Here is a 23,385-nt window from a genome sequence, read left to right on the forward strand (position 1 = left end):
AACACAAAGCTACTTTCTGGCTGATTTCTGTATTCGTTTTTTATAGGCAATTCTTATTTGGCATTTATTTACATCTTGTTCTCCCTCACTGTTACACTAAGGTGATGTGGTAATCCAAAAATAAAAAAGCTGTCCCTCTTCCGCACTGAAGACCACACACTGAAGTGCATGCATGTGACTGACTGACTGTCACATGACGGATCGTGACGCTGTGTTGTAGTCAGTCAGCTGTTCATTCATATACCTCAGAAGCTGGGTAAGAAATTTAACCGAGTTTTTACTCTGTTGTTCGTTGACGCATCGATTAAGTTTTTAGCGGACAAAAAGTGTGTTTCCGAATCTTACTTCCGGTGTAGCTGTTATTATGTGGGATTTTTACAGAATTGCTTTGAAGCTATATTAGCACAGCTAGCTTCTCTTAGCATCCTTAGCTTGTTTTGCAATCGGTTAGCTCGCAGCTAACGATGTTTGCGTCGCCTTTGGCGTTAATAAATGACATATTTGTTTGTACAAACCGTGTCAGGCTACAGTTTAGGCACAGCTTACTGCCAAAAGCTATGTAAAAAGTTGTTTTATCACAGCTCTCAGGAAGACACCGTATGACTTGTTGTGACATTGGGCAAGCTAGTTGCCTAGCTTGACCTGCTGCTGCTAGCTGTTTTTCTGTTTAGCCATTTAAATTAAAACAATGAAACTGCATGAAGATGTTTACTATATCTACACACGAAGAAAGAATAACGCTATAAAATAGCTTTCGCTCTCGCTTAAGAGCTTTATAAACAGCTCACTAGCCCTGTTAGCTATTACAGCATCTTAACTGAGTATTAACAGAAGTACATCATAAACCCAGGCGTTGTAGTTTCTGTTCTTGGTTCTCCAACTTTCCACCTTGTAGTTAAGAAAGGGGAGGATCACTGTGCTGAATTTGAATCTGTTTCTCATAAGGTGGTGCTGGATCTCTATCCGGATATATACTGTAAGGGATTTAATACAACATGGATATTCGCGGGGCTGTGGACGCTGCGGTCCCAACCAACATCATTGCTGCAAAAGCAGCTGAGGTTCGGGCCAATCAGGTCAACTGGCAGTCCTACCTTCAGTAAGTTCATATTACAACGGTACTTTATGGTAATATACACATGTAAAATAATGTAATTCAGGACAACAGTTCTGCCAGGAATTTTTCTTTTACAGAGCTCATGCAATTTGTATTTTCAGAGACACTGTAAATCATAATTTTGTTTACTATATGTGTATCTTCTTTCAAGCCATGGTATCTGCATTGTAAATTATAGAGTGTCTTGTGTTTTGTCCACACCAATTACATACATTTCTCTGCTCTTTCATTGTCACCACATCCAATGTTTTTCTTTCTTTGCTGTTTCTTTATAACTGTTTTTTTTTGTTTTTTTTGCATTAATGGGAAATCCATGCTGTAGGTACATCGTAACTGTAAATCCCTCTGAAACCCTAAAATTTAATGTAATTAGGTTGTAACCTGACGTAATCGTAAATGTAACTACATGTCATGTCACTGCAGCCCACAAACACTGGGATTGGCCTGTTCAGTAGTATTGATTCCTCGTGTACATTTCCATCTATTTTTTCCAGTTTTTGAATTTATCTATGAGAGAATTGCAACTATTGTCTCAATATAAGGAATAATAATCATACTATCAGCATAAGTACAAATTTCAACAAATTCCTGGAGGGAGATCGTAGAAACCTTTGAACTAAATGAGAGGGAATTTACAAAAGAAGTGAGAAAATTTGAGGGACAAATATGTTTGCCTTTGAAGAAAACTGACCACAGTAAAGAGTGAGGACCTAGGAAAAAAGTTCTAGCATTTCATTTGACTCTGTCATAGCTTGCACCCCACGGTAAACACCAGGACACAAGGTAATTAGCAAATAATGCACCACACACAATAATAAATGCTGGCAACAGTGCCCGCCACTTGCACAGGTTATGTCGTAGGCTCTACAAAGATTAACCGCAGAACTCTAAATCAGCTGTAATAGAGACCACGTGCAATTTCAAATCTGAGTAATATTCTGTGTTATAAACTGAAAACACAAATTTAGATACTAGCAAAACCACATCCATGTCCCTGCTGTCATAAGGTGAGAGGCAGTGTCCACCCTGGACAGGTCAGTAAACTGTCACAGAGCTAACAAAGATAGACAGACAACCATCCATGATCCGTTCACACCGACAGTCAATTTAGAATCACCAAGTAACCTAACCCCCTGTGTGTCTTTGAACTGTGAAAGAAAGATTACCTGGAGTGAGCCCACACAGAGATGGGCATTCACTCCACACAGAAAGGCCCAGACTGGATGTGAACCCACTGTTGCCTCAGCTTTAAGACAACAGTGGTAACTATGTATCAAATCGGAAACAAAATTAACCCACTTTCATGGTAGCAATCAGTAGACTGCAGGTTTTTCACATGTAAATTTAGCTTCCTGGTCTCAGCTTCTCTAGATATTGATATTGCTTTGTGGCCCCCACATATCTGAAATTAAATCTAGGTCTCTGGGTTTTTTTTTGTTGTTGTGTATGTTGCCTGAGAGTTAGTGTGTCAAAATCTTATAAAGTTGAGCTGTCACTCCATGAATACTTATATTTTTCTGCATACTTTAATGATATTAGTGCTGGGTACGTGCTGCAATCTAAAATAGCTAAGCTCCTTTTCCTGGACTCAGATTCATTGTCTTGAGTGATACTTCCTGTTTTAACAAGTATGTGTAAGTAAAGAAGGGATGATTTGTGACTCATAAAAAAATCTTCAGATTTAATTCTGGTTTGAACAAGTGTGGGCACGCTATTGGCATGTTTTTTTGTTTGTTTGTTTCTGTTTTTACAACATCTACCGATAAAAAGAACCTGCTGTGCTTTGTCTTGATTAGGAAATGTGGTATATTGTGGTCAGTTGACATTATTGTTTAGGTTGCACCTTGCAATTCAAAGCATCGCATTAATGACTGAGCAAATCCCAATCCTCCAGTGAGTGTCTTTGCAAATCATTGCACACATTACAGTAGCAAGTAATTAAAAATTTATTTATAATTAAATTATAAGTTTCAAGATAAATATCATAAATTATTTCAAAACAAAAATGCTAGAACATAAAAACAAACAAAAAGTTACCCTATATCAAGTTTTTAACTGCAGATCATAGAGTCCACAAATCTCAGGCTCAGTGGGAGAAAGTTCCAGAGTCTGGGGCAACTGTTGCAAAAGGTCTTGTCTCCTTTAATTTTCAGCCTTGTGTGATGCACAGCCAGCAGGCCCTGATCATATGACCTTAGGGACCTGCTGGGGTGGTATGGATGTAAAAGTTCACTGATGTATACTGGTGTCTGTCCAAGCAGAGCTCTAAAAGTCAGCGCAGGAATATTAAAGTAGACTCTAAACCAGTGCAGTGGAATCAATAATGGTGTTACATGTGAGTTCTTAGAATAAAACAATTAGAATTAAAGTATAGATTACAGTCATCCAGATTTGATGTTATAAAGGCACGAATAACAATTTCAAATGCAGAGCGTGACACAGTAAGACAGCAAGAGCAAACCAGAGGTTTAGTACGAGCATCCAGAGTGAAAGTTGAGTCAAAAGTTATAGGTTGTGTTATCAGGTTCCTGATAGAAGATTTAGCAAGGGGACCTAGAGTTTCCATTTTCTTTAGTCTCAAATCTCAGAGGTGCAAACAAGGACTTTTTATTATTAAGTTGGAGAATATTGTCAACCATCCAACTTTTAATAGAGTCCAAGCCCCCATGCATGATCTGAATCTTGGAAACCTCTTGGGGATAAAAAGAAATATATAACTGAATCATATGTGTGTAGCAGTGATAAGAAAAGTCCTTAAAAGTGCTCAAAACGTGCTGAAGAGGGAGCAGATATAACAGAAACAATAAAGAGAAGAGCTGTTTCGGTGGAATGAGCACTACAAAAGCCAGACTGCAAATTATTAGGAGTGCTGCATTTGTCCAATTTTAGCTTTGTATTAATGTGGAAATCATGTCATGATTTTTTTTTTAAGGAGTCAAATGATCTCAACAGAGGACTGTGAGTTCATCAAGAAGTTTGAGGTGGCCAGCTCTGATCAGAAACAAGTCATTCTGACCAATGAGGGGCATCAGGTATAGAGTCCTTCTCTACTGTCTTTGCATTTTATGTGCTTCATCAGTGTTAACATTCAGGGCATTCATACCAGCTCTTTTAGATGTTTTCAGCCTTATAGATTAAGCAAAAACCAGTCACAGTGAGGAGTCTTAGTTATGCCATTTCAGATAAATGATGGCATTACATCAAAACAATGAACATTAATCATCTCCCTCCATAAGCAGTTGGACAGCTGAACTTGTAACACTGTGCTAATTTAGTACTTAAAGTTTTTTTGTAGCATTTCATAGTTGCGCAATTTTACTGAAGTTACATGTCTTTTTTTAATCACTGTTGATGTGACAAGTTCCTGTTTTTAAAAAAAAATAATTTTTGCCTGTGTCCACCACTATCAAGACAGCGCCGGCTCTTGTGTTTGCTTTTGTTGTTCTGTTATCTTTTGTTGTTCTGTTATCTGTAAGATCGCAGCTTGCTGTGAATTGAATTCCTACCAATCTATTTCAGACACACTGCTTTGCATTATGTTTACCTGAGCTTAAATCTCTTCAGAGGTTCAGTGCAAAATTTTTAAAATACATATATGCTTTTTTTTCCATTTTTGCCCAGTGTGCAAAGACCTTTCTAAACCTGATGGCTCACATCTCCAAAGAGCAGACGGTCCAGTACATCCTGACTCTGATTGATGACACCTTGCAGGTACACAGACAGAACCACTGACTTGGGACAAATGGAATATGCATGTACAAACCTACTATCTATATATATGTAGTCAGAGATACTGAGATTCATGCTCTTTATATAGAGGGTGTGAATGGTTCACAGGTCACATTGCTTTACCCTCACATAGACAGACTTGTGATTTAGGTTTTCCAAGCACTCAAAGCCTTGCTAAGTTTCTATAAAAGCTAAAATGAAGCTATTAAAGGTCCCCCTTGTGCTTGGATTTTAGAATCAACTCAAGTGTGGGTTAGTAATTATTGAAAACGAAAACAGAGATTTACATCTTTAAACACACAAGTGGTATATTTGGAGGCTTGGCTGATGAGAGTTGTGATTGAAATCTCAGGGGTTTTGCAGCATTCCTGGAAAATAGATCTCTAATACTAAAATCTCAGCAGCTACAGAGATAACTGGAGAAAACTGATTAAACCTTTAATAATGGCATTAGCCATCGGGACACTCACGTTTCTATTAACATTAGATAATTTTCTTCAAAATATTGTGTTCCTATAAAATAGATTGTCTGTCAGGCAGTCAGTGGTTTAGTATTCATTTGCACAACCCAAGAGCTCATCCAATTAAGTTTTATTTTTATTGTCTCGCAGGAGAACCATCAGAGGGTGAACATCTTCTTCGACTATGCCAAAAAGACAAAAAACACCGCCTGGTCCTACTTCCTTCCAATGCTGAATCGTCAGGATCTCTTTACTGTCCACATGGTGAGTTACAAACAGAACGAGTCACATCCAAACAATTTTTGTAAATCGTGCACGTGTACACAGTGGACAGTGACCCAGGTGGAAAAACGTTTGTGGTCTTGGAAAGCAGGATCATAGTGTACTTAATAGAATACTCTAAATTAGCTGGTATATTCTATTATATTTTTAGAGCCATTAATGTTTCACAGATGTCTCTGTTTCTAATCATGGCAAGGCATCAATAATTCCTCACAAAGCAACCTTCCACGTTTTCCTTAAAAACAGGCAATTAAATGTAATGACTTCTCGCTGCCACCCTTTTCTAATAAAGAATGACCACCTAATGACAAACTGAGTACTATGATAGGGCAAAGCTTAATTAAGAATACCAGCCAGATGGCATCCAGCAGGTGGGCATAATGTGACCCCAAGTCTATGACACAGCACTTAACTCAATCAAACTGTCATGCTGAGTCTTGTTTTTAAATTACAGGCTTGACGTTTCTCTCCTGGCCAGGAGGAAATTGGAGAACTGAAATTGTTCCTGTCTCATCACAGAACACTTACCAAGCTGAAATTGTTTATGAGCCAGTAGCTGTGGCCTCAATCATTGTTTCAACTCCATCAGGCTATAGCTCACAGTTTGTGTTAAAGCAGTAATTTAAAGGGGTCTCCAGAGAAGATATTTAAATATATATATTTATATGATATGTACATGTTGGACTGCTTATCTCTGACTTCCTTTCTGTATTTCAATTTAATTTAAATTAAATATACAATCCTTTTTACACACATCATGTATGCCCAGATCATATAACGATCATTTATATAGTGCTTTTCTATTCTTACAGGCTATTTGCTTTAGACGACACACTGCATTTTTAGAAAATACATTCATACTGTGCTTTATTCTATGCATTCTATCTCACACAGCCAATTTAGAGTAACCAATGAACCTAATATATAAGTCTTAGAACTGTTAGAGGAAGCTGGAGTACCTGCAGAAAACTCATATGCACAGGGAAAACATGCAGACTCAGAGAATATGTAAACTCCCATAGAGAATGCTGTGGATAATATTAAGCTTATTTCCTTTGCTTCCTTATCTTAATACTTGAAAGGTAAAAAACACCTCAAAAAATATTGGTACGACAGTAATATAACAAATAGCATATTTTACATTACATACACCGTGATCTGTCAGTACTTTATATTTTATTGAGGATTTTCTGTACATTTCTGTTGCTAGCAGACAATATGGATGTAAAATATTATCCTTCATTTATTAGGCGGCGAGGATCATCGCTAAGCTGGCTGCCTGGGGCCGCGATCTGATGGAAGGAAGTGATCTGAACTACTACTTCAACTGGATCAAGAGTCAGCTCAGCTCACAGGTAAATGAAGCGTAATTGTTTGCAAAAAATATGATGTTAAAATAGTTTCTAAATCTGAGTTTTAAAGCTGTTTTCAGTTTTTAAGGTCACATAGATTGTGATCAACTGCTTGTGGAGAAAGAACCTTTAAGTATTTCATTTTTGTGCTACACTATTGTACAGTTAATTGTCTCTTTGTGTGCGTGTGTGTATAATTGCTGGTATTGGTAGTAGTATATAGTAAGGTTGCTTGATGTTTTTTAAGGTTAAGAAACACCATGAACGTGACTAAAACAGTATATTTATTCTCGTTGACATTCATTTTCAGAATGAATATTGCAAGATCATATTTAAATCATTGCACAAATTACATTTCATAATGCTGGTTAGTAAAGATCCATTTCATTTGCATTCTTCGATTTGGTTCAGTTTGAACATTAGTGTTCAAATCAATTTTTGGAGCTGCATGAAATGGTTCCAACTTTTTTTTTTCCTGAATCATTTCATGGGTTATTAACATCTCAGATATTGGCTCTCAGCTTCTCGAGACACTGGGTTCCTCTTTCACCTGTGGGGTTTAATTTACTCCCTTTTTCCAGAGTGTAACCCTCTAAAAAGCCAAAGTAATTCATAATTTCCACCTATTCATTTTGTCTGCATTTTATTCTGTTTTTGGGCTCACACTGGAAGCCTTGTTTGAAATATAATGTATTCATATTGGGTTTGAACGGGCTTGTCAGACCTTGAGATTTTTCCATTGACAGATGCTCTGTAGGTGCTAGTGTTGCTTTGGCAGATGTATGCAATAAAGAGTGGGCTGATAAAACGACTGGTTTCTCTATTGTATGCCAGTATTTCCAGCATAGCCCCAAAGTTGTCTCCAGATTTTATAGCATGGTTTTGTGACTGTTCTTATTTTTAACACGTTCTGTCTTGGCAAGTTTTTTTAAACTGCTTCCTGAAATTGCATTTGATGTTCCTTTCCCCCTCAGCAGCCAGGCAACCAATCAGTGAGCACCTGCTGTCCCTGAATTACATACCGTGTAGAGTCCACTGCCTCTGTAACTTCGCTTGAAGTGAATCCCTTTGAACAATTTTGCACCTCTTTCTTTTGTTTATTTCTCATTAGAATCTACACGGTACAGGTCCTGAAACAAGCATTGGAGCAGGAACTATTTCTCCCAGTGAAGTGAGTATGAGTGAAGTGCAGCTTCAACCATCCTGGCGCTTCCCATACAAAGAGTTTAAAGAAACCAAAATGCTGGGTTTGTGCAAGCTGGCATCTGTCAGCTGTCACTGGACTTTCACATCTTTTCTCTCCTCCCCTTTTCTGCCCCATCTTCTTCCTGCATTCAAGATCTTCATTATTAATTCCAGATGGTTGGAGAAATGAGTCAGCTGATGAGACGCTTTTAGAAAGAATTCTCCATTTAGACGGCATGGTGTTTGCTGCCACTGTTTGTTTTTAACTGTCTGATTGAAAATTGCATGCTGTAAGCTAGTTCTCTTTAAAACAGAAAGCGCATGACAAACATCTTTCCCTGAACATTGAAATAAAAAGGGAAAAATATAAAAAGCATTTGCACAGCAGCAGCATCCTACCATTTTATAGCTCATATCTTTAATACAATATAATTACTCTGATAAGTATGCTCAGAAATATGTACACGGCTATCTAACAACTGAACGTCATCTTTTCTCTGCATTTTCAGCCAGGTAACCCCTGCTCCTCCACTCTTCTCTCTTCACTGCTGCCTGTTTCTCTCGCTGGACTTCTTTGCTTCTACCCAACCTCTTTAAAATAACAGATTAATGTGATCATTTCTCTCCTCTCAGCTTCTTCCACTCTAATCTCAATTTACATTATTCTGCTTAGGTGTGATGAGCGTTTTCCCTCCTGCTGCTCTGTATTGTACTGTTGGTGTGTGATCTAGCATGTGTTGATGGACTCATATGAAAAGACTGCATGTGCGATGCCTCGGGTTTGAAAGGTGACTGTAATGCAAAGTTTGGAGTGTTCTTTTTTCAATGTGCTGTCCCTGATCATCAACTTCTTCATGTTTCAGAGCTGCACTAAATGTGTTTGACTTTCTAACATTTTGTTGTTGTTGTTGTTTTTTTTTTCTCCTGGTTTCACTGCTAAGGCTTTAGTTCATGTTTAAGTAAATGTTTGCCACTGTCTTTTGCAGAGCTCTCAGTATGTCCAGTGTGTGGCTGGGTGCCTTCAGCTGATGCTGAGGGTCAATGAGTATAGGTTTGCCTGGGTGGAGGCTGATGGAGTTAACTGGTGAGTGAAGTATGTATTAAGGTTGACTTAAACATTGGTTAAGCTGCTGAAATAGCCCTTGGAATCAATATGAATACAGTTCCTGATTTATCATGGGTTTGCTTATGCTTAGGATTCTTGTAAATACATTAGTTAGATTGAAAAGAATCACTGAAAGGAAGAATAATGACAGTGACAGTCACATCATGTAAAGTAGGGTTGTAGAGTGCCTCTGTCAGGATGTCATGACACAGTGCTGCTGCTAAAGCATCGTAACTTTGTTTGCTCTTTTAAAATATAGTTGTAATCTCAGCTGTCTAAAAATTTTTAACTTCATTTATTTTCCATCCTGCTGATTCATACATGTCTGCTCTGCTTTTCCTTGAGTCACCAGTGATCATCTTGCTTCTGGTGTACTGTGAGACTTAAATATCTTGTAAAGACTTAGAGCTTATGGAAAAGGTTGTTTTTTAAAAGTTGCTAAACAATATTAAAAAATTGAATAATTGAGTGATAATGGGTAGTTGGCACAAACATATTTTGATAAAGGCTCTGTACCATGGGAATTTTTTAGAATGGAAAATTGTTTGTGAAGTTCCCATTTCACTTCAGTTTCCTGTATGCGATAATCGAGGTTTGGTTCCTGATTGAGTCGGTTAGTAGAACCTCTCTGGTCTTCTAAATGTCTTTTTCTCTGTTAGGCAATTGATGATATAAACATGTGAAAAGGTTGTGCAGCAGCTGGTTTATTGTTGTTGTTTTTTTCACACTACTTTTCTTCCGATCAAGTAAGTTTCAAAAACCACTGAAAGGTAAAAATTCAGGAAATAGAGCTCAAGATAACAGCATCACAATGCCCATTTTGGCTGACAACAAGCCACATCTCTGGGTGAACAAAAGGACTTAAAGGAAAAGCAGAAAATTCACCTATTTGAAGGAGCAGGAGCCATGAAATTTTGTCATTTTACTGGCTTTACAGCTATATTTCTATATCCACTTCATCCACTGATTCAATGTAAAATTATTCTCTTGATAGGACTCTTTGCCTGTCTGATGGTTGGATAAGCTAATAACCTAACAGCCAGTCACAGTAGAGCAAACCTCTGATTTACCTTTTACCCAAACCATAAGTAAGACTGTAGTATAAAGCCTGGCTGTTTGTAATCATCTGCATTTGACTTAATTTATATAGGAGACACACTATAACGTGAAACATTTAGTCCAGACAGCACAAAGCAGCATGAAAAATTTACTGCTGACTCTATACCAAGTTTATATTTTGTTTAAAAAATATCTGATGTAGCTTTTGGTGGCGCTGTCAAGAGGTGCAATCTCTGCCCTGACGAAAATAAATGAAACTTAATATGTAAACAAAACAAAATTCAGAGCCACACAATTTCAAATGTACTTTTAAACATATTAGTCATATTTGTTACAAATTAGTCTGTAACTGACCAAAAAAAAGCAAAGTGCTAAAGAATCCCCTCAAATATTACTGTACAATTGCCATTCAAACAATCGAGAACTCTGCACGTTCATGCTCACTAAAACTGAGTGAGACAAAACACAAAAGAAAGGTTCAAAATTTAAGGTACAAATTATGTATGATTTCCCATCATCTTTCACTAATGCCTCACTGCTTAATCTGTATCACATAATTATTGCACATCTGTGAGATCCACATCTCTGCATTTTACAGCTATTTCTGCAAATGTATGACACTCTGTCTACTTGTAATCATTAGTACCATACTCTCCATTTGAACAACTCTTCTGTTATTTAAAGACCCAACATCTCATTCTCAGCCATCATCACAGATAATGGAAGAGCAGCGTGTAGGGACACAGCTGTGAAAGCTCTCCTATTAGTAAACAGCTAGCAGTGATAAATGTTTTTCTTTTTCCCAGCACTTTTTTTGATCCATTTTACTTTTTATTTATTTATATTGTTTTTCTGCTTAAGCATCACAGCAGTGCTGAGCAACAAGTGTGGCTTCCAGCTCCAGTACCAGATGATCTTCTGTGTTTGGCTCCTGGCCTTCAGTCCTCAGCTCTGTGAACAGTTGAGACGTTACAACGTAGTGCCTGCCCTGTCCGACATCCTCCAGGAGTCTGTCAAGGAGAAGGTCACCCGAATCATTCTGGCTGCCTTCAGGGTTGGTGGAGAATTTTTCACTCATTGTGTGTTTCCCACTGATACAACTGCATCTGCATTTTCTCTGTGCTTTGTCTTTGTCCTTTGTCCTTCTGTTTTGGGGAAAACCTAGAGCTATCAAGTATGTGGAGTGGCTACAATTAGTTAGAATATATTAAATAACAATGCATCACAGTGAAAGGGTTCACTTGTGGTGATCACAAACCCAAACAGAAATATAAATCTGCAGCTTTTCCCAATTTTATTGTTTGGTCGATTCTCACCAGTCTCACCGTCTCACCCTGTTACAGCTGACTGCTGTTTGTCAGGAAACAAAACAAAGCACTTTAGCCTACATGATAAACACCAAACCGCAACTAGCTGGAAAGCGTAGTGGAGTGTGTAGCAGCTGAAGACACATATACTTTCCTCAAGTCAGTGGAGACCTAAAACAGAACTAAAAGACTGCACTACTGGTTCATCAGGTGGCCTGAATCATGACTGTGTAACTGCTGGATGAGTAAATGGAAAAGAGTTTGTTAACACGTCACTCATAGTTTCTTACCAGCACTTTAATGCTGATACAGGGCATGCGTTTTTTCAGACTCTGGCACAGCATATTTGCATCTAATTGGATTCTGCTCTTTATCACAAGAAGAGGAAATGAAAATGGCAACTAAATCAACAGATGGGGCTGCCTATAAAGAAGCAGGGCCATAAATGATACATAAATGCAATTTATGACTATGCTCCCCTTTCAGCTCCCTGCTGTGATTGTTCAAAACATCTATTGAATATTTAATGTAGTCCTAAGAGCTGTGTTCTGGACTTTGTTGTTTTGTGTTTATGCCAGGTAATGAAATCCCTATAGTGTGCTTCTGACAAAACTGAATTAATGCCATAGGCCTCATTTTTCAGCTAATGTTAATGTAATTTTTAACTGCACAGAGTTAATAATTCTGACAGGGTACCAGTGCAAGTCTGGAACATATAGGAAATGCACTCTGAGTCAATGGAGTAACTTTCAGGTCTTCATCAAGCTCGCTACTGTGCTTGGGAAAAGTATAGAAATAATTATGTAGTCCTGAATGATTACACATATTATGCAGATGATTTGTTTTTTCTGTAAAAGACAGACAGCATACTAATGACACAGACTGTAAGGATCCTCTGCTTAAAGCAACACATTAGTATAACTGACAGCCCGCAGTACCTGACCACCCTCAGCACACATCATCTTGAATACTAAACAAAAATTCTTTTCTACTCTGTGAAATGTCTAAAGGGAAATATGGATCTTTAAATAAAACTTTTCAGTGATAGCGTTGCTTTCATTTTTTTCAACCCAGACAGCTTCGGTGACCTTGCTCAGAGCACAATGGTGATATAAATGGCATTGATTACATGATTGAAACATGAGCTCAGAGCTGATTTTAGAACCTAAAGTTGAGGAAGGTATTCACTGATGTCATTGTAATCTGAGTCAGTATTACAATGTTGTTTTTATTGTTTGATTTTTTTTTTTCATTTATGCTGAAAGAAACTTATTTGACACCAAATTTATGTCCTGTTTTATGCGTGTTGTCAATTGCTGCATCTTTTTCTGGTTTTAATTTCAGCCCACAGCTTTTTCATCACACTCCTGCCAGTAGAGATGTCACATGAAGGTTTTGGTAAATGCACCCTTGAAAGATAGGGGCTTTGTTTTCTTCATTGGGAACTTCACTACATTACAGTTAATTAAAAGCAATGGTGCATGGAGTCACCACATCTTTACGTTAAGCGGGTTTTCTCAGGAGTGTGTCAACTTGCTGTATGGTGTGTGCGTTTGAGAGCTACAAGACGTTGTTTTTCACCAACAAATGGGGTATTTCTTTGTTGACACCCAGGGGCTCTCCAATCTTTAGAAGGCTGAGATTATTTCGAGATTATTTTACAAAAATATTCAGCGCTTTTCTGCATGTTGCTATTTGTCCCAAATGTCCTAATTATGCAAATGATTCTGCTCACCACATGGGATGAGGAAAGTGACTTATTATCCAGACCATCTGGAAGTCCTTGAACACATCCTCAAAGGCAGTACTGCTGCGTTTGTGATGTGTTAGCATTAGTTTAACTGTGACTCTAAAACTTTTGTTTTGACTACTCTGCTAAGGCCTAAAAATGTTGAACCTTCTTGTAGCCACAACCCCTTAGGTGGTAACTAGGCTGTAAATATTTGGAGTGACTTGGCCTGTTTGATCTTTGTGAAGACATTGCAGGTTACTCTTAAAAGACATTTGTGAGATACTAGTCACATTTGCTGGTGCCAGAAAAGATGGTGCCAGCAGTATGCATGGCAAGGCACCTGCCAGTTTTTGTCTTGGTAGTGTTAGTTCTCTTCCTTTCTATAATATTTCTAAATGTCTTAGTACTACGTGTGTGATCACCAGTTGCCATTAGAGATCAAAGCATCTTATGGTCTAGATCTGAACTGCGCAAGAACACGCTTTACCACCTCCTTTACCACCTTTTGACTTACCTGTGCCAACTTCCTAATGCCACACCCTGGAAGAAGTTCCCAAGGAAACAGGAAAAACGGGCTGGTACACTCGTCAGAGTCAGGGCTTACCTCTGTGCTTCTCATGCAACTACAGGACCAGCGGAGTACACCTTTAGATGGATCCTGCATGTTGTCCCTGGAGATCCCACAACATTGGATCAGCTTCTTCTGGTACCCTGTTTTCCTAAGCGGCCTCGGTCCTGTGGATGTAGCATGGATCTCTCAAATCTTTGCACCCTTGCCTGTGCTTGTGCTTCAGATGTCAAAATCTGCACTCTTCAAATAGCTTTATTAAATACTAGATCACTAGCAAACAAGACGTTTAGATTAAACAACTTCTTAATGACAAAGTCTCAGCAGCTTGATTTTCTGTTTTTGACAGAAATGTGGCTTCACCGTGGTGAGTCTGTAGCTTTTTCTGAACTTCTTCCTACAGACTGCACATTCTTCAGCCTCCCTTGGACCACGGGTATGGGTGGAGGTTTATCTACAGTGTTCAACATCCATTTTCGTTGCCACCAAACACTCAAACAGACATCAATCATGTCTGCTGTGAGTCTAAACCTCTGGTCAAGGACATTCTAAATGTTCTGGACTCTTTTAACCTGACGCAGTGGGTCACTGGCCCCCCTCATAAAAAAGGTCACACACTGGACTTAGTGCTATCCCAGAGGTTTGGTGTGTGCATAACAGAAATATCTGAATTGTGTCTCTCTGGTCATTTTCCTGCGATATTCTCTATAATGTTGCGCTGCTCTTTAGATAAGTCGTGCAGTCTAGCACATAAAAGACGAGCGCTCAATCGTCTAATAGCCCCTCAATTTTGTATCACATTTCTTCATTATAGGATAATAAACTCAATCTATGAAAGCGTCGAGGACAATTCTGATAGTTTTAATTCCACCTGCATTGATATCTTGGACTCAATCGCACTACTCAGGACTAAGCGCTCGAAGCCATTGTCAGAGCCCTGGTTGAATGAATATACACACACCCTTAGACATAAATGCAGCCATGCTGAGAGGAGATGGGAAAACAATAGGTCGTATGTTTCTTTACAGGTATTTAAGGACTGTATCTCTGTTTACCAAGGGACTGTAAACACTTTAAATACTAATTTTATAGTTTTAGTGTCCACAAATAATAGGTACTTTTTAATGTTTTTAATCATATTATTAGCCCATGTGATAATTTGGTGCTGTACCTTCACCAAGTATGTGTGATGATTTTTAGCGACACAGTTTCAGCTATTAGACCCCCTCTCATCATCCACCGCCTCAGACCCCTGCATGCTCAGCTTTATCCAGAGATTAATTAACACTTCTTTTATTACAGGCTGTGTCCCATCATGTTTTAAACAGGCTCTTCTTAAAATCCTCTTCTTAAAAAACACAGTCTGGACCCAACTACTTAGGCTTATTACAGGTCCATTTCAAAGTTCCCCTTTCTTTCAAAAGTTTTAGAGAAAGTGGTCTACTCATAGTCTCTGAAAAGTTTCAGTCTGGTTTTAAGTCACTACATAGCACTGAGACAGCACATTTTAGGGGTTTTAATGATATTCTTTTAACTGGATTCTGGCAGCCCTCCTGCCCTCTTGTTGTTGGACCATACAGCAGCCTTTGACGTGGTTAACCATGATATCCAAGGATCTGTTCTTCAGTGGTTTTGATCCCACTGATCTGGAAGTACCTTTTATGTAACATGGGCCCCTACAGCTTGAACATAGCCCCTCTTTATTATGGTGTACCTCAAGGTCCAATTTTGGATCCAGCCTTGTTTGCACTGTATATGTTCCCACTGGGGTCTATTTTTTCACGGTATAACCTTTCATTTCCGTGTTTTGCTGATGACTTGCAGATCTGTTGCCTTTAAAAGCAGGAATAGACTCATTTCAGCTGTTATTGTGTTGCCTTGGAGATGTTAAACAGTGGATGTCCTTAAATTTTTTTAAACCTAAATGGATGTTTGGCAACTCTGTTACTTTATCCACTCATTGTAAGACAAGTGTTAAAACCATGCCGTGTACCTTGATGGTTCGTTTAAAATGTGTAGGCAGGTGAGTGCACCAATATAGCTTTTTCCATCTGAGAGAGCTAGCCAAGGTAACACCTTCCAGCTAATGCCTTTGAACACATTATTCATCTGTTCATTACTTGCAGATTGGACTTCTCCAACTCTCTTTATTTCAGTTTGCACCAGTCGTCTCCAGCTCATCTGCCTCTTTACACTGGCTTCCTGTTACTTATAAGATCCAATTTAAATTTTTACCTTTTGTTTTTAAATCACTAAATGGGCGAGCCCATTCTTACCCATCTTAGCTCCTATTTATTCATGCCCCAGAAAGAACCATGAGGTCCAGTTCAAAACTAATGTTATCCATTCCAAGGCTTAAACTTAAATCTCGCAGTGACAGTGCCTTCTCTGTGGCAGGTCCCACACTCTGGAATAGTCTGCTGCTATATATTAAAGCTGCACAAATGCTGGAACTTTTTTAATAGTGAAGACACTAGACACTTGTTTTAACAGCCTCAGTCATTGTTGTTCTTAGTTTTTTTTTTATTGTCTTATTGTATTGTTCTTTCTTCTTCATATTTTTATTTTCATTGTTGTGCATTTTCCTTGTTTAGTTGCTTTTTAGTTTGTAAAGCACTTCGGAAGCTATTGGAAATATTTGATATAAATACATTTGACTTTGACCTTGACCTAGTCATAGCTTTTCCCTAAGTGTTGGCTGTAGGGGCCAATCAAGGTATGGAGTGATTTCTTCTATCTCAGTCCCAGTGCAGAAGCCACTTCTCTTTTGAGTCACTCCAAGTGTTGCCACCACAATTTTCTCTCCATTAAAGCCTGAGACCGGGCTCCGAGAACTTTGTCCCCAGATTTTACGTCAAAAATAGCTTTTATAATACTTGAACATTGTGTTCTTGTTGCTGGGCAACTCTACTTTTCTTTCCCTTCGCACTCACTCACAACACCTGAATTTGAATCCTAGTTAAGGATGTGTATTCTGAAAAGCATTAGCTCCATTGGACAGATTTTATACCTTTTAATAAAGTTTTTTAACATCAGGAGTTGACAATGTTACGATACTATGATGAGAAATGCATGAAAATATAGAAAACAAACCAACTGCAAAATGGACCTAAATAAAATGACCAAACACGCACAACCGATTTCTCAAATATCAGTTTACTCATCACAGTGATTCAGTCATAAAATCATGATGAACACATAAATAAATGCATAATGATGCTGCAGAGGTGTCCTGCTCATTGATTTCTGTATTGTGATTTAAAACAAAGGAATATTACAGCAACACAGTATAGATCATATAGCAACATTTCTGACAGTAACAGTGTATATTTATAAATAAATTCTCATCTTTCATAAGTTGTTATAGGCTAAAACAAAAAAGGTGCAACAGGCAGATGTTTGAGGTTAGCTCAATAAATTACTTAAACAGTTCATCATAAATGTTGAGTAATTTTTTTTTTCATTGACTAATAGTTAAGTATGATTTATTAGCCTGTTCGTTCATTGATTCATTTCTTCTTTCTGATTCAGACCTCAGCTAAGTTTCTCATGAATTAGCGAATTAATAATGATCTTTTCTTTGGCAGAATCTCCTGGAGAAGTCGGCGGAGAGGGAGACTCGTCAGGAGTATGCATTGGCTATGATTCAGTGCAAGGTGCTGAAGCAGCTCGAGAACCTTGAGCAGCAGAAATATGATGATGAGGACATCACTGAGGACATTAAGTTCCTGCTTGAAAGGCTCGGAGAGAGTGTGCAGGATCTCAGGTACCTAATTAAGATTATTTATGAATAACATGCATTCATAGTTAGTTTACTAAACCATTATTTCTTTAAAAAATGGAGCTTGAATAAAAATTCAAGTGTCTTTGTGCAATCCTTTTCATACAGCTACCATTAACATATCCATATGATATTTCTGTATTTTAACTGTGTTGCACTACACCGCTCAAATCATTCTTCTTCACATCATAAGTGAAAGTAGCTTTTGTTTTTGGCTGAGGTAATGATGTTTATATTTGATTGACAGCTCATTTGATGAGTACAGCTCTGAACTCAAGTCTGGCCGCTTGGAGTGGAGTCCTGTCCACAAGTCAGAGAAGTTCTGGCGTGAGAACGCTGTCCGCCTGAACGAGAAGAACTATGAGCTCCTCAAGTAAGATGAAGCATCTGCTGTCATGAGATTATTCATTTTCTCCATTGCCTTTGAAAACATGATTTATTATTACCTTGACACTTCAGTAAGAGCAAAAGGACAAAGCTTCTCAAAGTGCACCTTGCTCAGATATTGAAGGGCACAAAGACTATGATTTGTCACTTCTTATCTACTTTCGCCACAAGAGGAGATGAATAAAAAATGTCTTAAAGTGTTTTTTCCCCATCTAATCTATAAAAAAAATACATATAAATATATATATATATATATAACATGAGACAATGGCAAAAACATTTACAAAAATATACATGTTCAAATTTCTCTGATAGCATCGCAGCTGGTTGGAGTGACCATTTTTTCTAGAATGAAATGTCTCAGCAGTAGTGTAGAATTTGAACACTTTGCTGAGGTCAAAAGTTTTATTTTTAGCACATCTGAACCACATCAAACGTGTGACAGTCTGTTCCCCGTACCTGTGTCCTCAGCAGTTAAAATGTATTCTATTATGTTTTATGTCTTTATGACATACTATACTTCTATTTCTGGTGCTTTATTGCACAGTGAAAAGTGATATATAGATATATTTTCCTTACTTATTTGACTTTTACTGTGTTTTGTCTGTACTTGAGAGTATGGTATGTTTCTCCTCCAAGTATCTGTATCAGTGTGAAACTGAACCTTTTACGATGTTTCTACTTAACAGTTAAAGCTTTCCACTTGCAGGCAGCAGCATGCTTTTATTCTGTTTCATAGCAAATGCAGTGTTTGTCAACAGAATAGTGGAGCTTAATTAGAAGATCCCATGCTCAACTAAAAACAGGTGTATCACACTTCCGCACTATTTCTTTGACAGATTAGTTTAAAACATTGCAGGGTTTAATGCTACAGACAGAAAACACCATGAAATAAAAAGAGCTGAAAGCATCAGGGTTACAAAGGGTCATTGCTTTGGTTTGTCATTAAGGTAAATAACTTTACCTTGCCGTGTGCCGGTTCAGTGGAAAAACACTTGGACAGCATGCAGCCTTTCATGGCGTGACTCGATGCCGCTATGGAAAAATCCAGTTTTATACTTGACTCACAATAAATTCTCTCGAGATACCTTTCCAATGCCATACTTTTATCAGCTATGAGTTACACTCACGACATCATGTGTCTGTGTCTCTAATCTAAGGACTCAGATCGCAAGAGATAAAACATCCGTTGGTGTGTGTGTGTGTTCTTCATTATTCGGGTCACACACTGTTGTGCTATTGACATTCTGTAAAAATCCTCATTGTCTCATCGCTGTCCCCTCTCTGTAATCAGCTCAGCCATCACCTCGGCTTAAATTAGCCTTCTCTTTTTTTAGTATTTACCCCTAAATCTCACGAAGGCTTTATTCCACGTTGAAGAAGCCACTTTTTCACTGCACGCCTTACATCTAATATCCTTAGCTTCAGAGTTTAGTGTTTGGGATTTCCAGTTTTAAAGTAACACTAACCTTGGCTTAGTGAGAATAAGAGCTTTTCTACTTAGAAAACTGCTTTAAAGAAAGTAATCTCAGCTCTTATATTTTTCTTGAAGCTTTCTCAGAAAAATCTTTGCCTAGAAGCATCTTTTAAGATATGTGATTCAGATCAGTAAGAATTAAGTGAATGAATCTTTCCATGCAGATAGACCTCTGCATTTTAATGTTTTGTTTCCACTGTGTTTCTTTGAAAGGATTTTGACGAGGCTGTTGGAAGTGTCTGATGATCCTCAGGTTATAGCAGTGGCAGCTCATGACATTGGAGAGTATGTGCGACATTATCCACGTGGTAAAAGGTGAGATGTTTTTCTTTAGTAATTAAAAAGTGACATTTTAAGCATAAATAATATTAGATATTCACTAAAATCTATTAAAGATTTTTTGAAGATCACCTCCCACACACTCTGCCTCAAATGACAGCCCATCGTTGTCACTGAGTTGTTTTATGCTGGCTTTGCCTAGCACAGTTTGCCCTTGACACCAGATTTTTGGCAGTGGTAATCATTTAAGGCTTTGTGTGTTTCTCATTTTATACAGTCACATCTAATCTGACTGCTCCACGCACATTGTGCTGGCCCTGTGTTATGTAGTAATGTTCTGTTCATCTGTTTGTTGTTTAATGGTCACTGGCAAACATCTTATTACTGCCATCTCACCTGCCAGTAATGTTATATAACATACTTCAGTGATACTTACATAGTCTTTTTTTTTTTTTAGGTAAATCAAATCTACTCAAATTCAAAGCTACTCAAAATGTGCCAATTGTGACTAACAATTTATACCAAACCAAAGTAAGTTTGGAGAGATCGAGGTACATGCTGGAGGAAGGAAGGAAAGTCAGCAGAGGCAAGAAGATGTAACAGTAAAACTGTAAAGACTGCAAATATTAGTTATATGACTTAAAGAAGGTCAGTCACTATCTTTTCTGATAGAGACACAGTGTGAGGCGTGATTTGTGACAAAAGAGTGAAAGGTAAAGTTTACAATATAGTATTGTGACCTGCTATGATGGTTTGAAGTCTATGGCACTGACAAAAAGACAGGAGGCTGAGCTAGAGGTGGCAGAGCGGAAGATGTTTGGATTTTCATTGGGAATGAGCAGATGTCAGGATTAGATGCGAGTACATCAGAGGGAGAGCTCAGGTTGGGCAGTTTGGTGGAGATCCCAAACAGAACTCAGACAGTTACTTTAATGTGGAGCAGCAGAAGCTCTACCTGACTAGCAGAACTCCTCATTTAATCACAAGCCAGCACAAGCCTAAACAACCAAAATAGTTTATTTACCCAATTTATGTGCCTTGTTGAATTTAAGTGCCATTTGAGAGGATGATTCAGTGGGGGAATTTGAACCAGGGTCTTCAGTGTGAACCCAGTGACCCTCTAACAAAGTGAACTCAATGCTGTAAAGACAAACTGACAGTTCAGTAATATATATCTAGTCTGTCTTTAGTCTCTCTTGCCGGTCTTACACGACAATTCATTCAGAATATCATGCACCTGGATGGAATAAGTTCACCCAATGGAAATGCGTAATAGTATCAGTGCCAGCACCTACTTTTTCTTTTCTTTGATCGAACCTTTTGCTTTAATATTACAAGCATTACATCTGGTTTCCTTTTCACTGTGTTTTATCCTTTCACAGAGGCCAGTGACCCTGTATTAGATACACAGAAAATTTCACCAAGGCTGGATTAGATTACATGATGGCTCACTGAATGACCTAAAATACGAAAATAGTACCTGTTTACTGTGTATAAAACCTCTGTCCCATTATTCCCTATAACACTCCCATTTCAGGGTAATTGAGCAGCTCGGTGGAAAACAGCTTGTGATGAATCATATGCACCATGAGGACCAGCTAGTCCGGTACAACGCCCTGTTGGCTGTGCAGAAGCTGATGGTCCACAACTGGTATGAGCACTTTTTATAGCTTCTCTTGTCTGTCTGATGTAACTCACTCACATGAACTTAACCTTAAAGCATTAGCTGAACTTTCCTGACATGAAAAAAAACCAATCAGCTACAGCTACACGCTAGTGATTAAAGACCATGCACACCCTCATGCATATTATGATTTACTCTGGCTGATTAGACATCCGTTGAGGTTAACGTGAGCGGAGATTGGTTGGAAATGACACAAGGTCAGTGAACAGTCTTACTGATGAGAATGCTGAAGATGCAAAAATGATCAGAAAGAGGGAAATTAGTCCTTGACCTAAAACGATCTGAAAAAGTTAGTAATGTAAGACTACATTGGATGGTCAATGAAAATTTCATTTTTGAGCATTTAGTCATCATAGCTAAGGAGATCCATATGTTTCGCTTATTTAAACTTTATTTAAACCCATAATTAAAATAATGTAGTTGTAAATCCAATAATGGATAATGTGAGTTAGCACAAGTGTGATGTGTACACTGAAAATCACATTTTTACACATTGTATCTGTGTCCTGCATGCAGCATCTCCAATAAAAATGTTTAAATATGGTTAGATGTTGTAACTTTCACTTAAGGAGGAAGAGACCATGCAATCTCTCAAATTTGCCTCAGACATATGAGAGAATAAAAGCACTTTTATATCCTAAAACGTGACTGGAGAGGCGTTTTTAGGATTCTGCCTTTGTGCGTTTGATGTGCTGTTGGCTAATCAGGCTAATGCAGGGTGAGAGCCGGTTGTCTGAATTTTTGTTTACATTTACTTGAATTATGGTCGGAACGTGTCCTCATGGCCCTGAAAGCAAGTGTAATGAGGCAAAATAACTGTGCGGACAGCAGGGCTGCGCTGGGGTTCAGATCAAGATGTGCATGACTTAGGTTCAAAATATTGACAGACTAGGATGTTCCACAAAATGTCAAATGTGCTGGGCTGTATGTTTCTCATGTCACGAATTTACCCAGAGTGTAGTTTACATAGATAGTGACTTTCCTCTGCTAAGAATGATTTTATTTGCCAAAAGTAGATTGATTTAGATGACTGTTCACACTATTTTGCAGCTTGTGACTGGCATAAATGTGTTCGAGTAAATTTCAGCTGCTAATTACAGTATCAAGATGGTCAGTTAGAAAATGCTAGTGGTGCTATGGCGCCTTAATTTAGTGTATCCTGTACATATCTATCATTCATATTCTTAACCTACAGACTGAGATTGCAGCAATCTTTTAGGGTGATCACAACCCCACTTGTGCATCATGGATTTTAATACACTTGTGTGTGATGCAGAATGTAAGATGATAATACCCACTGAATTGTTGGCTACAGCATATGGCTGCATTTCCTCTGCTCTTTTCTTCCATGTCTCATTATCAGCTGCACAGTTATAATTACCAACAGCTGGATTAAAATATTATGCAAACAAGCTTCTGCTGCTTCTCTGTTGATATTCCAAATATTTTGTTTGACACGTCCATCCTCCATGCCTGGAGGATGGAAGTCCATCTGCTGGGGTTCATGCCCACCTTTGGAGTTCTCACACTTTGTGATGCATATTTATCTTCATAGCCAAAACTGTAGGGCTAACTTTTGTCTTTTTTTTATTCTTAGGCTCTTTAGACACATTGCAAGCACCATTATAAACTCTTCATGCTTGATTTTACTTAGGTTAAGTCACCACTAGCAATATTTTCCGAACATTCACTTCACCTCGCCGTCTTTGTGTGTCTTCTGTGTACTGGATTTCTTGGAAACAATAAAAATGAAAGCCAACTAGCATTAAGAGGGAATATGTTTGTTTTTGCTGCCGCTATCTAAAACACACACTTTCAGTTTCCTGAGCAACTGTGGATGGAGGTATTATGATTAATATTACAGTAATGTTCCAAGTGGG

At 38.2% G+C, this 23,385-nt stretch overlaps 1 protein-coding gene across 2 annotated transcripts in view; it reads left to right on the forward strand.

The window, feature by feature from the left end:
- The first annotated feature begins 131 nt into the window (after positions 1-131).
- The window catches only part of atp6v1h (ATPase H+ transporting V1 subunit H), a 28,880-nt gene continuing 5,626 nt past the window's right edge, over positions 132-23,385 (forward strand). The window contains exons 1-13 of one of the 2 annotated variants that reach the window (XM_003438063.5): positions 132-256; positions 946-1,099; positions 4,050-4,149; positions 4,739-4,828; positions 5,458-5,571; positions 6,840-6,944; positions 8,053-8,112; positions 9,113-9,210; positions 11,152-11,344; positions 17,485-17,663; positions 17,926-18,051; positions 19,756-19,857; positions 21,359-21,472. In XM_003438063.5, the coding sequence (XP_003438111.1) occupies positions 996-1,099; positions 4,050-4,149; positions 4,739-4,828; positions 5,458-5,571; positions 6,840-6,944; positions 8,053-8,112; positions 9,113-9,210; positions 11,152-11,344; positions 17,485-17,663; positions 17,926-18,051; positions 19,756-19,857; positions 21,359-21,472 (1,385 nt within the window). In that variant the 5' untranslated portion in view covers positions 132-256; positions 946-995. The remainder of the gene's footprint in view (positions 257-945; positions 1,100-4,049; positions 4,150-4,738; positions 4,829-5,457; positions 5,572-6,839; positions 6,945-8,052; positions 8,113-9,112; positions 9,211-11,151; positions 11,345-17,484; positions 17,664-17,925; positions 18,052-19,755; positions 19,858-21,358; positions 21,473-23,385) is intronic. The other variant, XM_005476507.4, reaches the window with a different exon arrangement.

This window comes from Oreochromis niloticus, linkage group LG18 (genome assembly GCF_001858045.2).
Source record: "Oreochromis niloticus isolate F11D_XX linkage group LG18, O_niloticus_UMD_NMBU, whole genome shotgun sequence".
NCBI classification, from domain to species: domain Eukaryota; kingdom Metazoa; phylum Chordata; class Actinopteri; order Cichliformes; family Cichlidae; genus Oreochromis; species Oreochromis niloticus.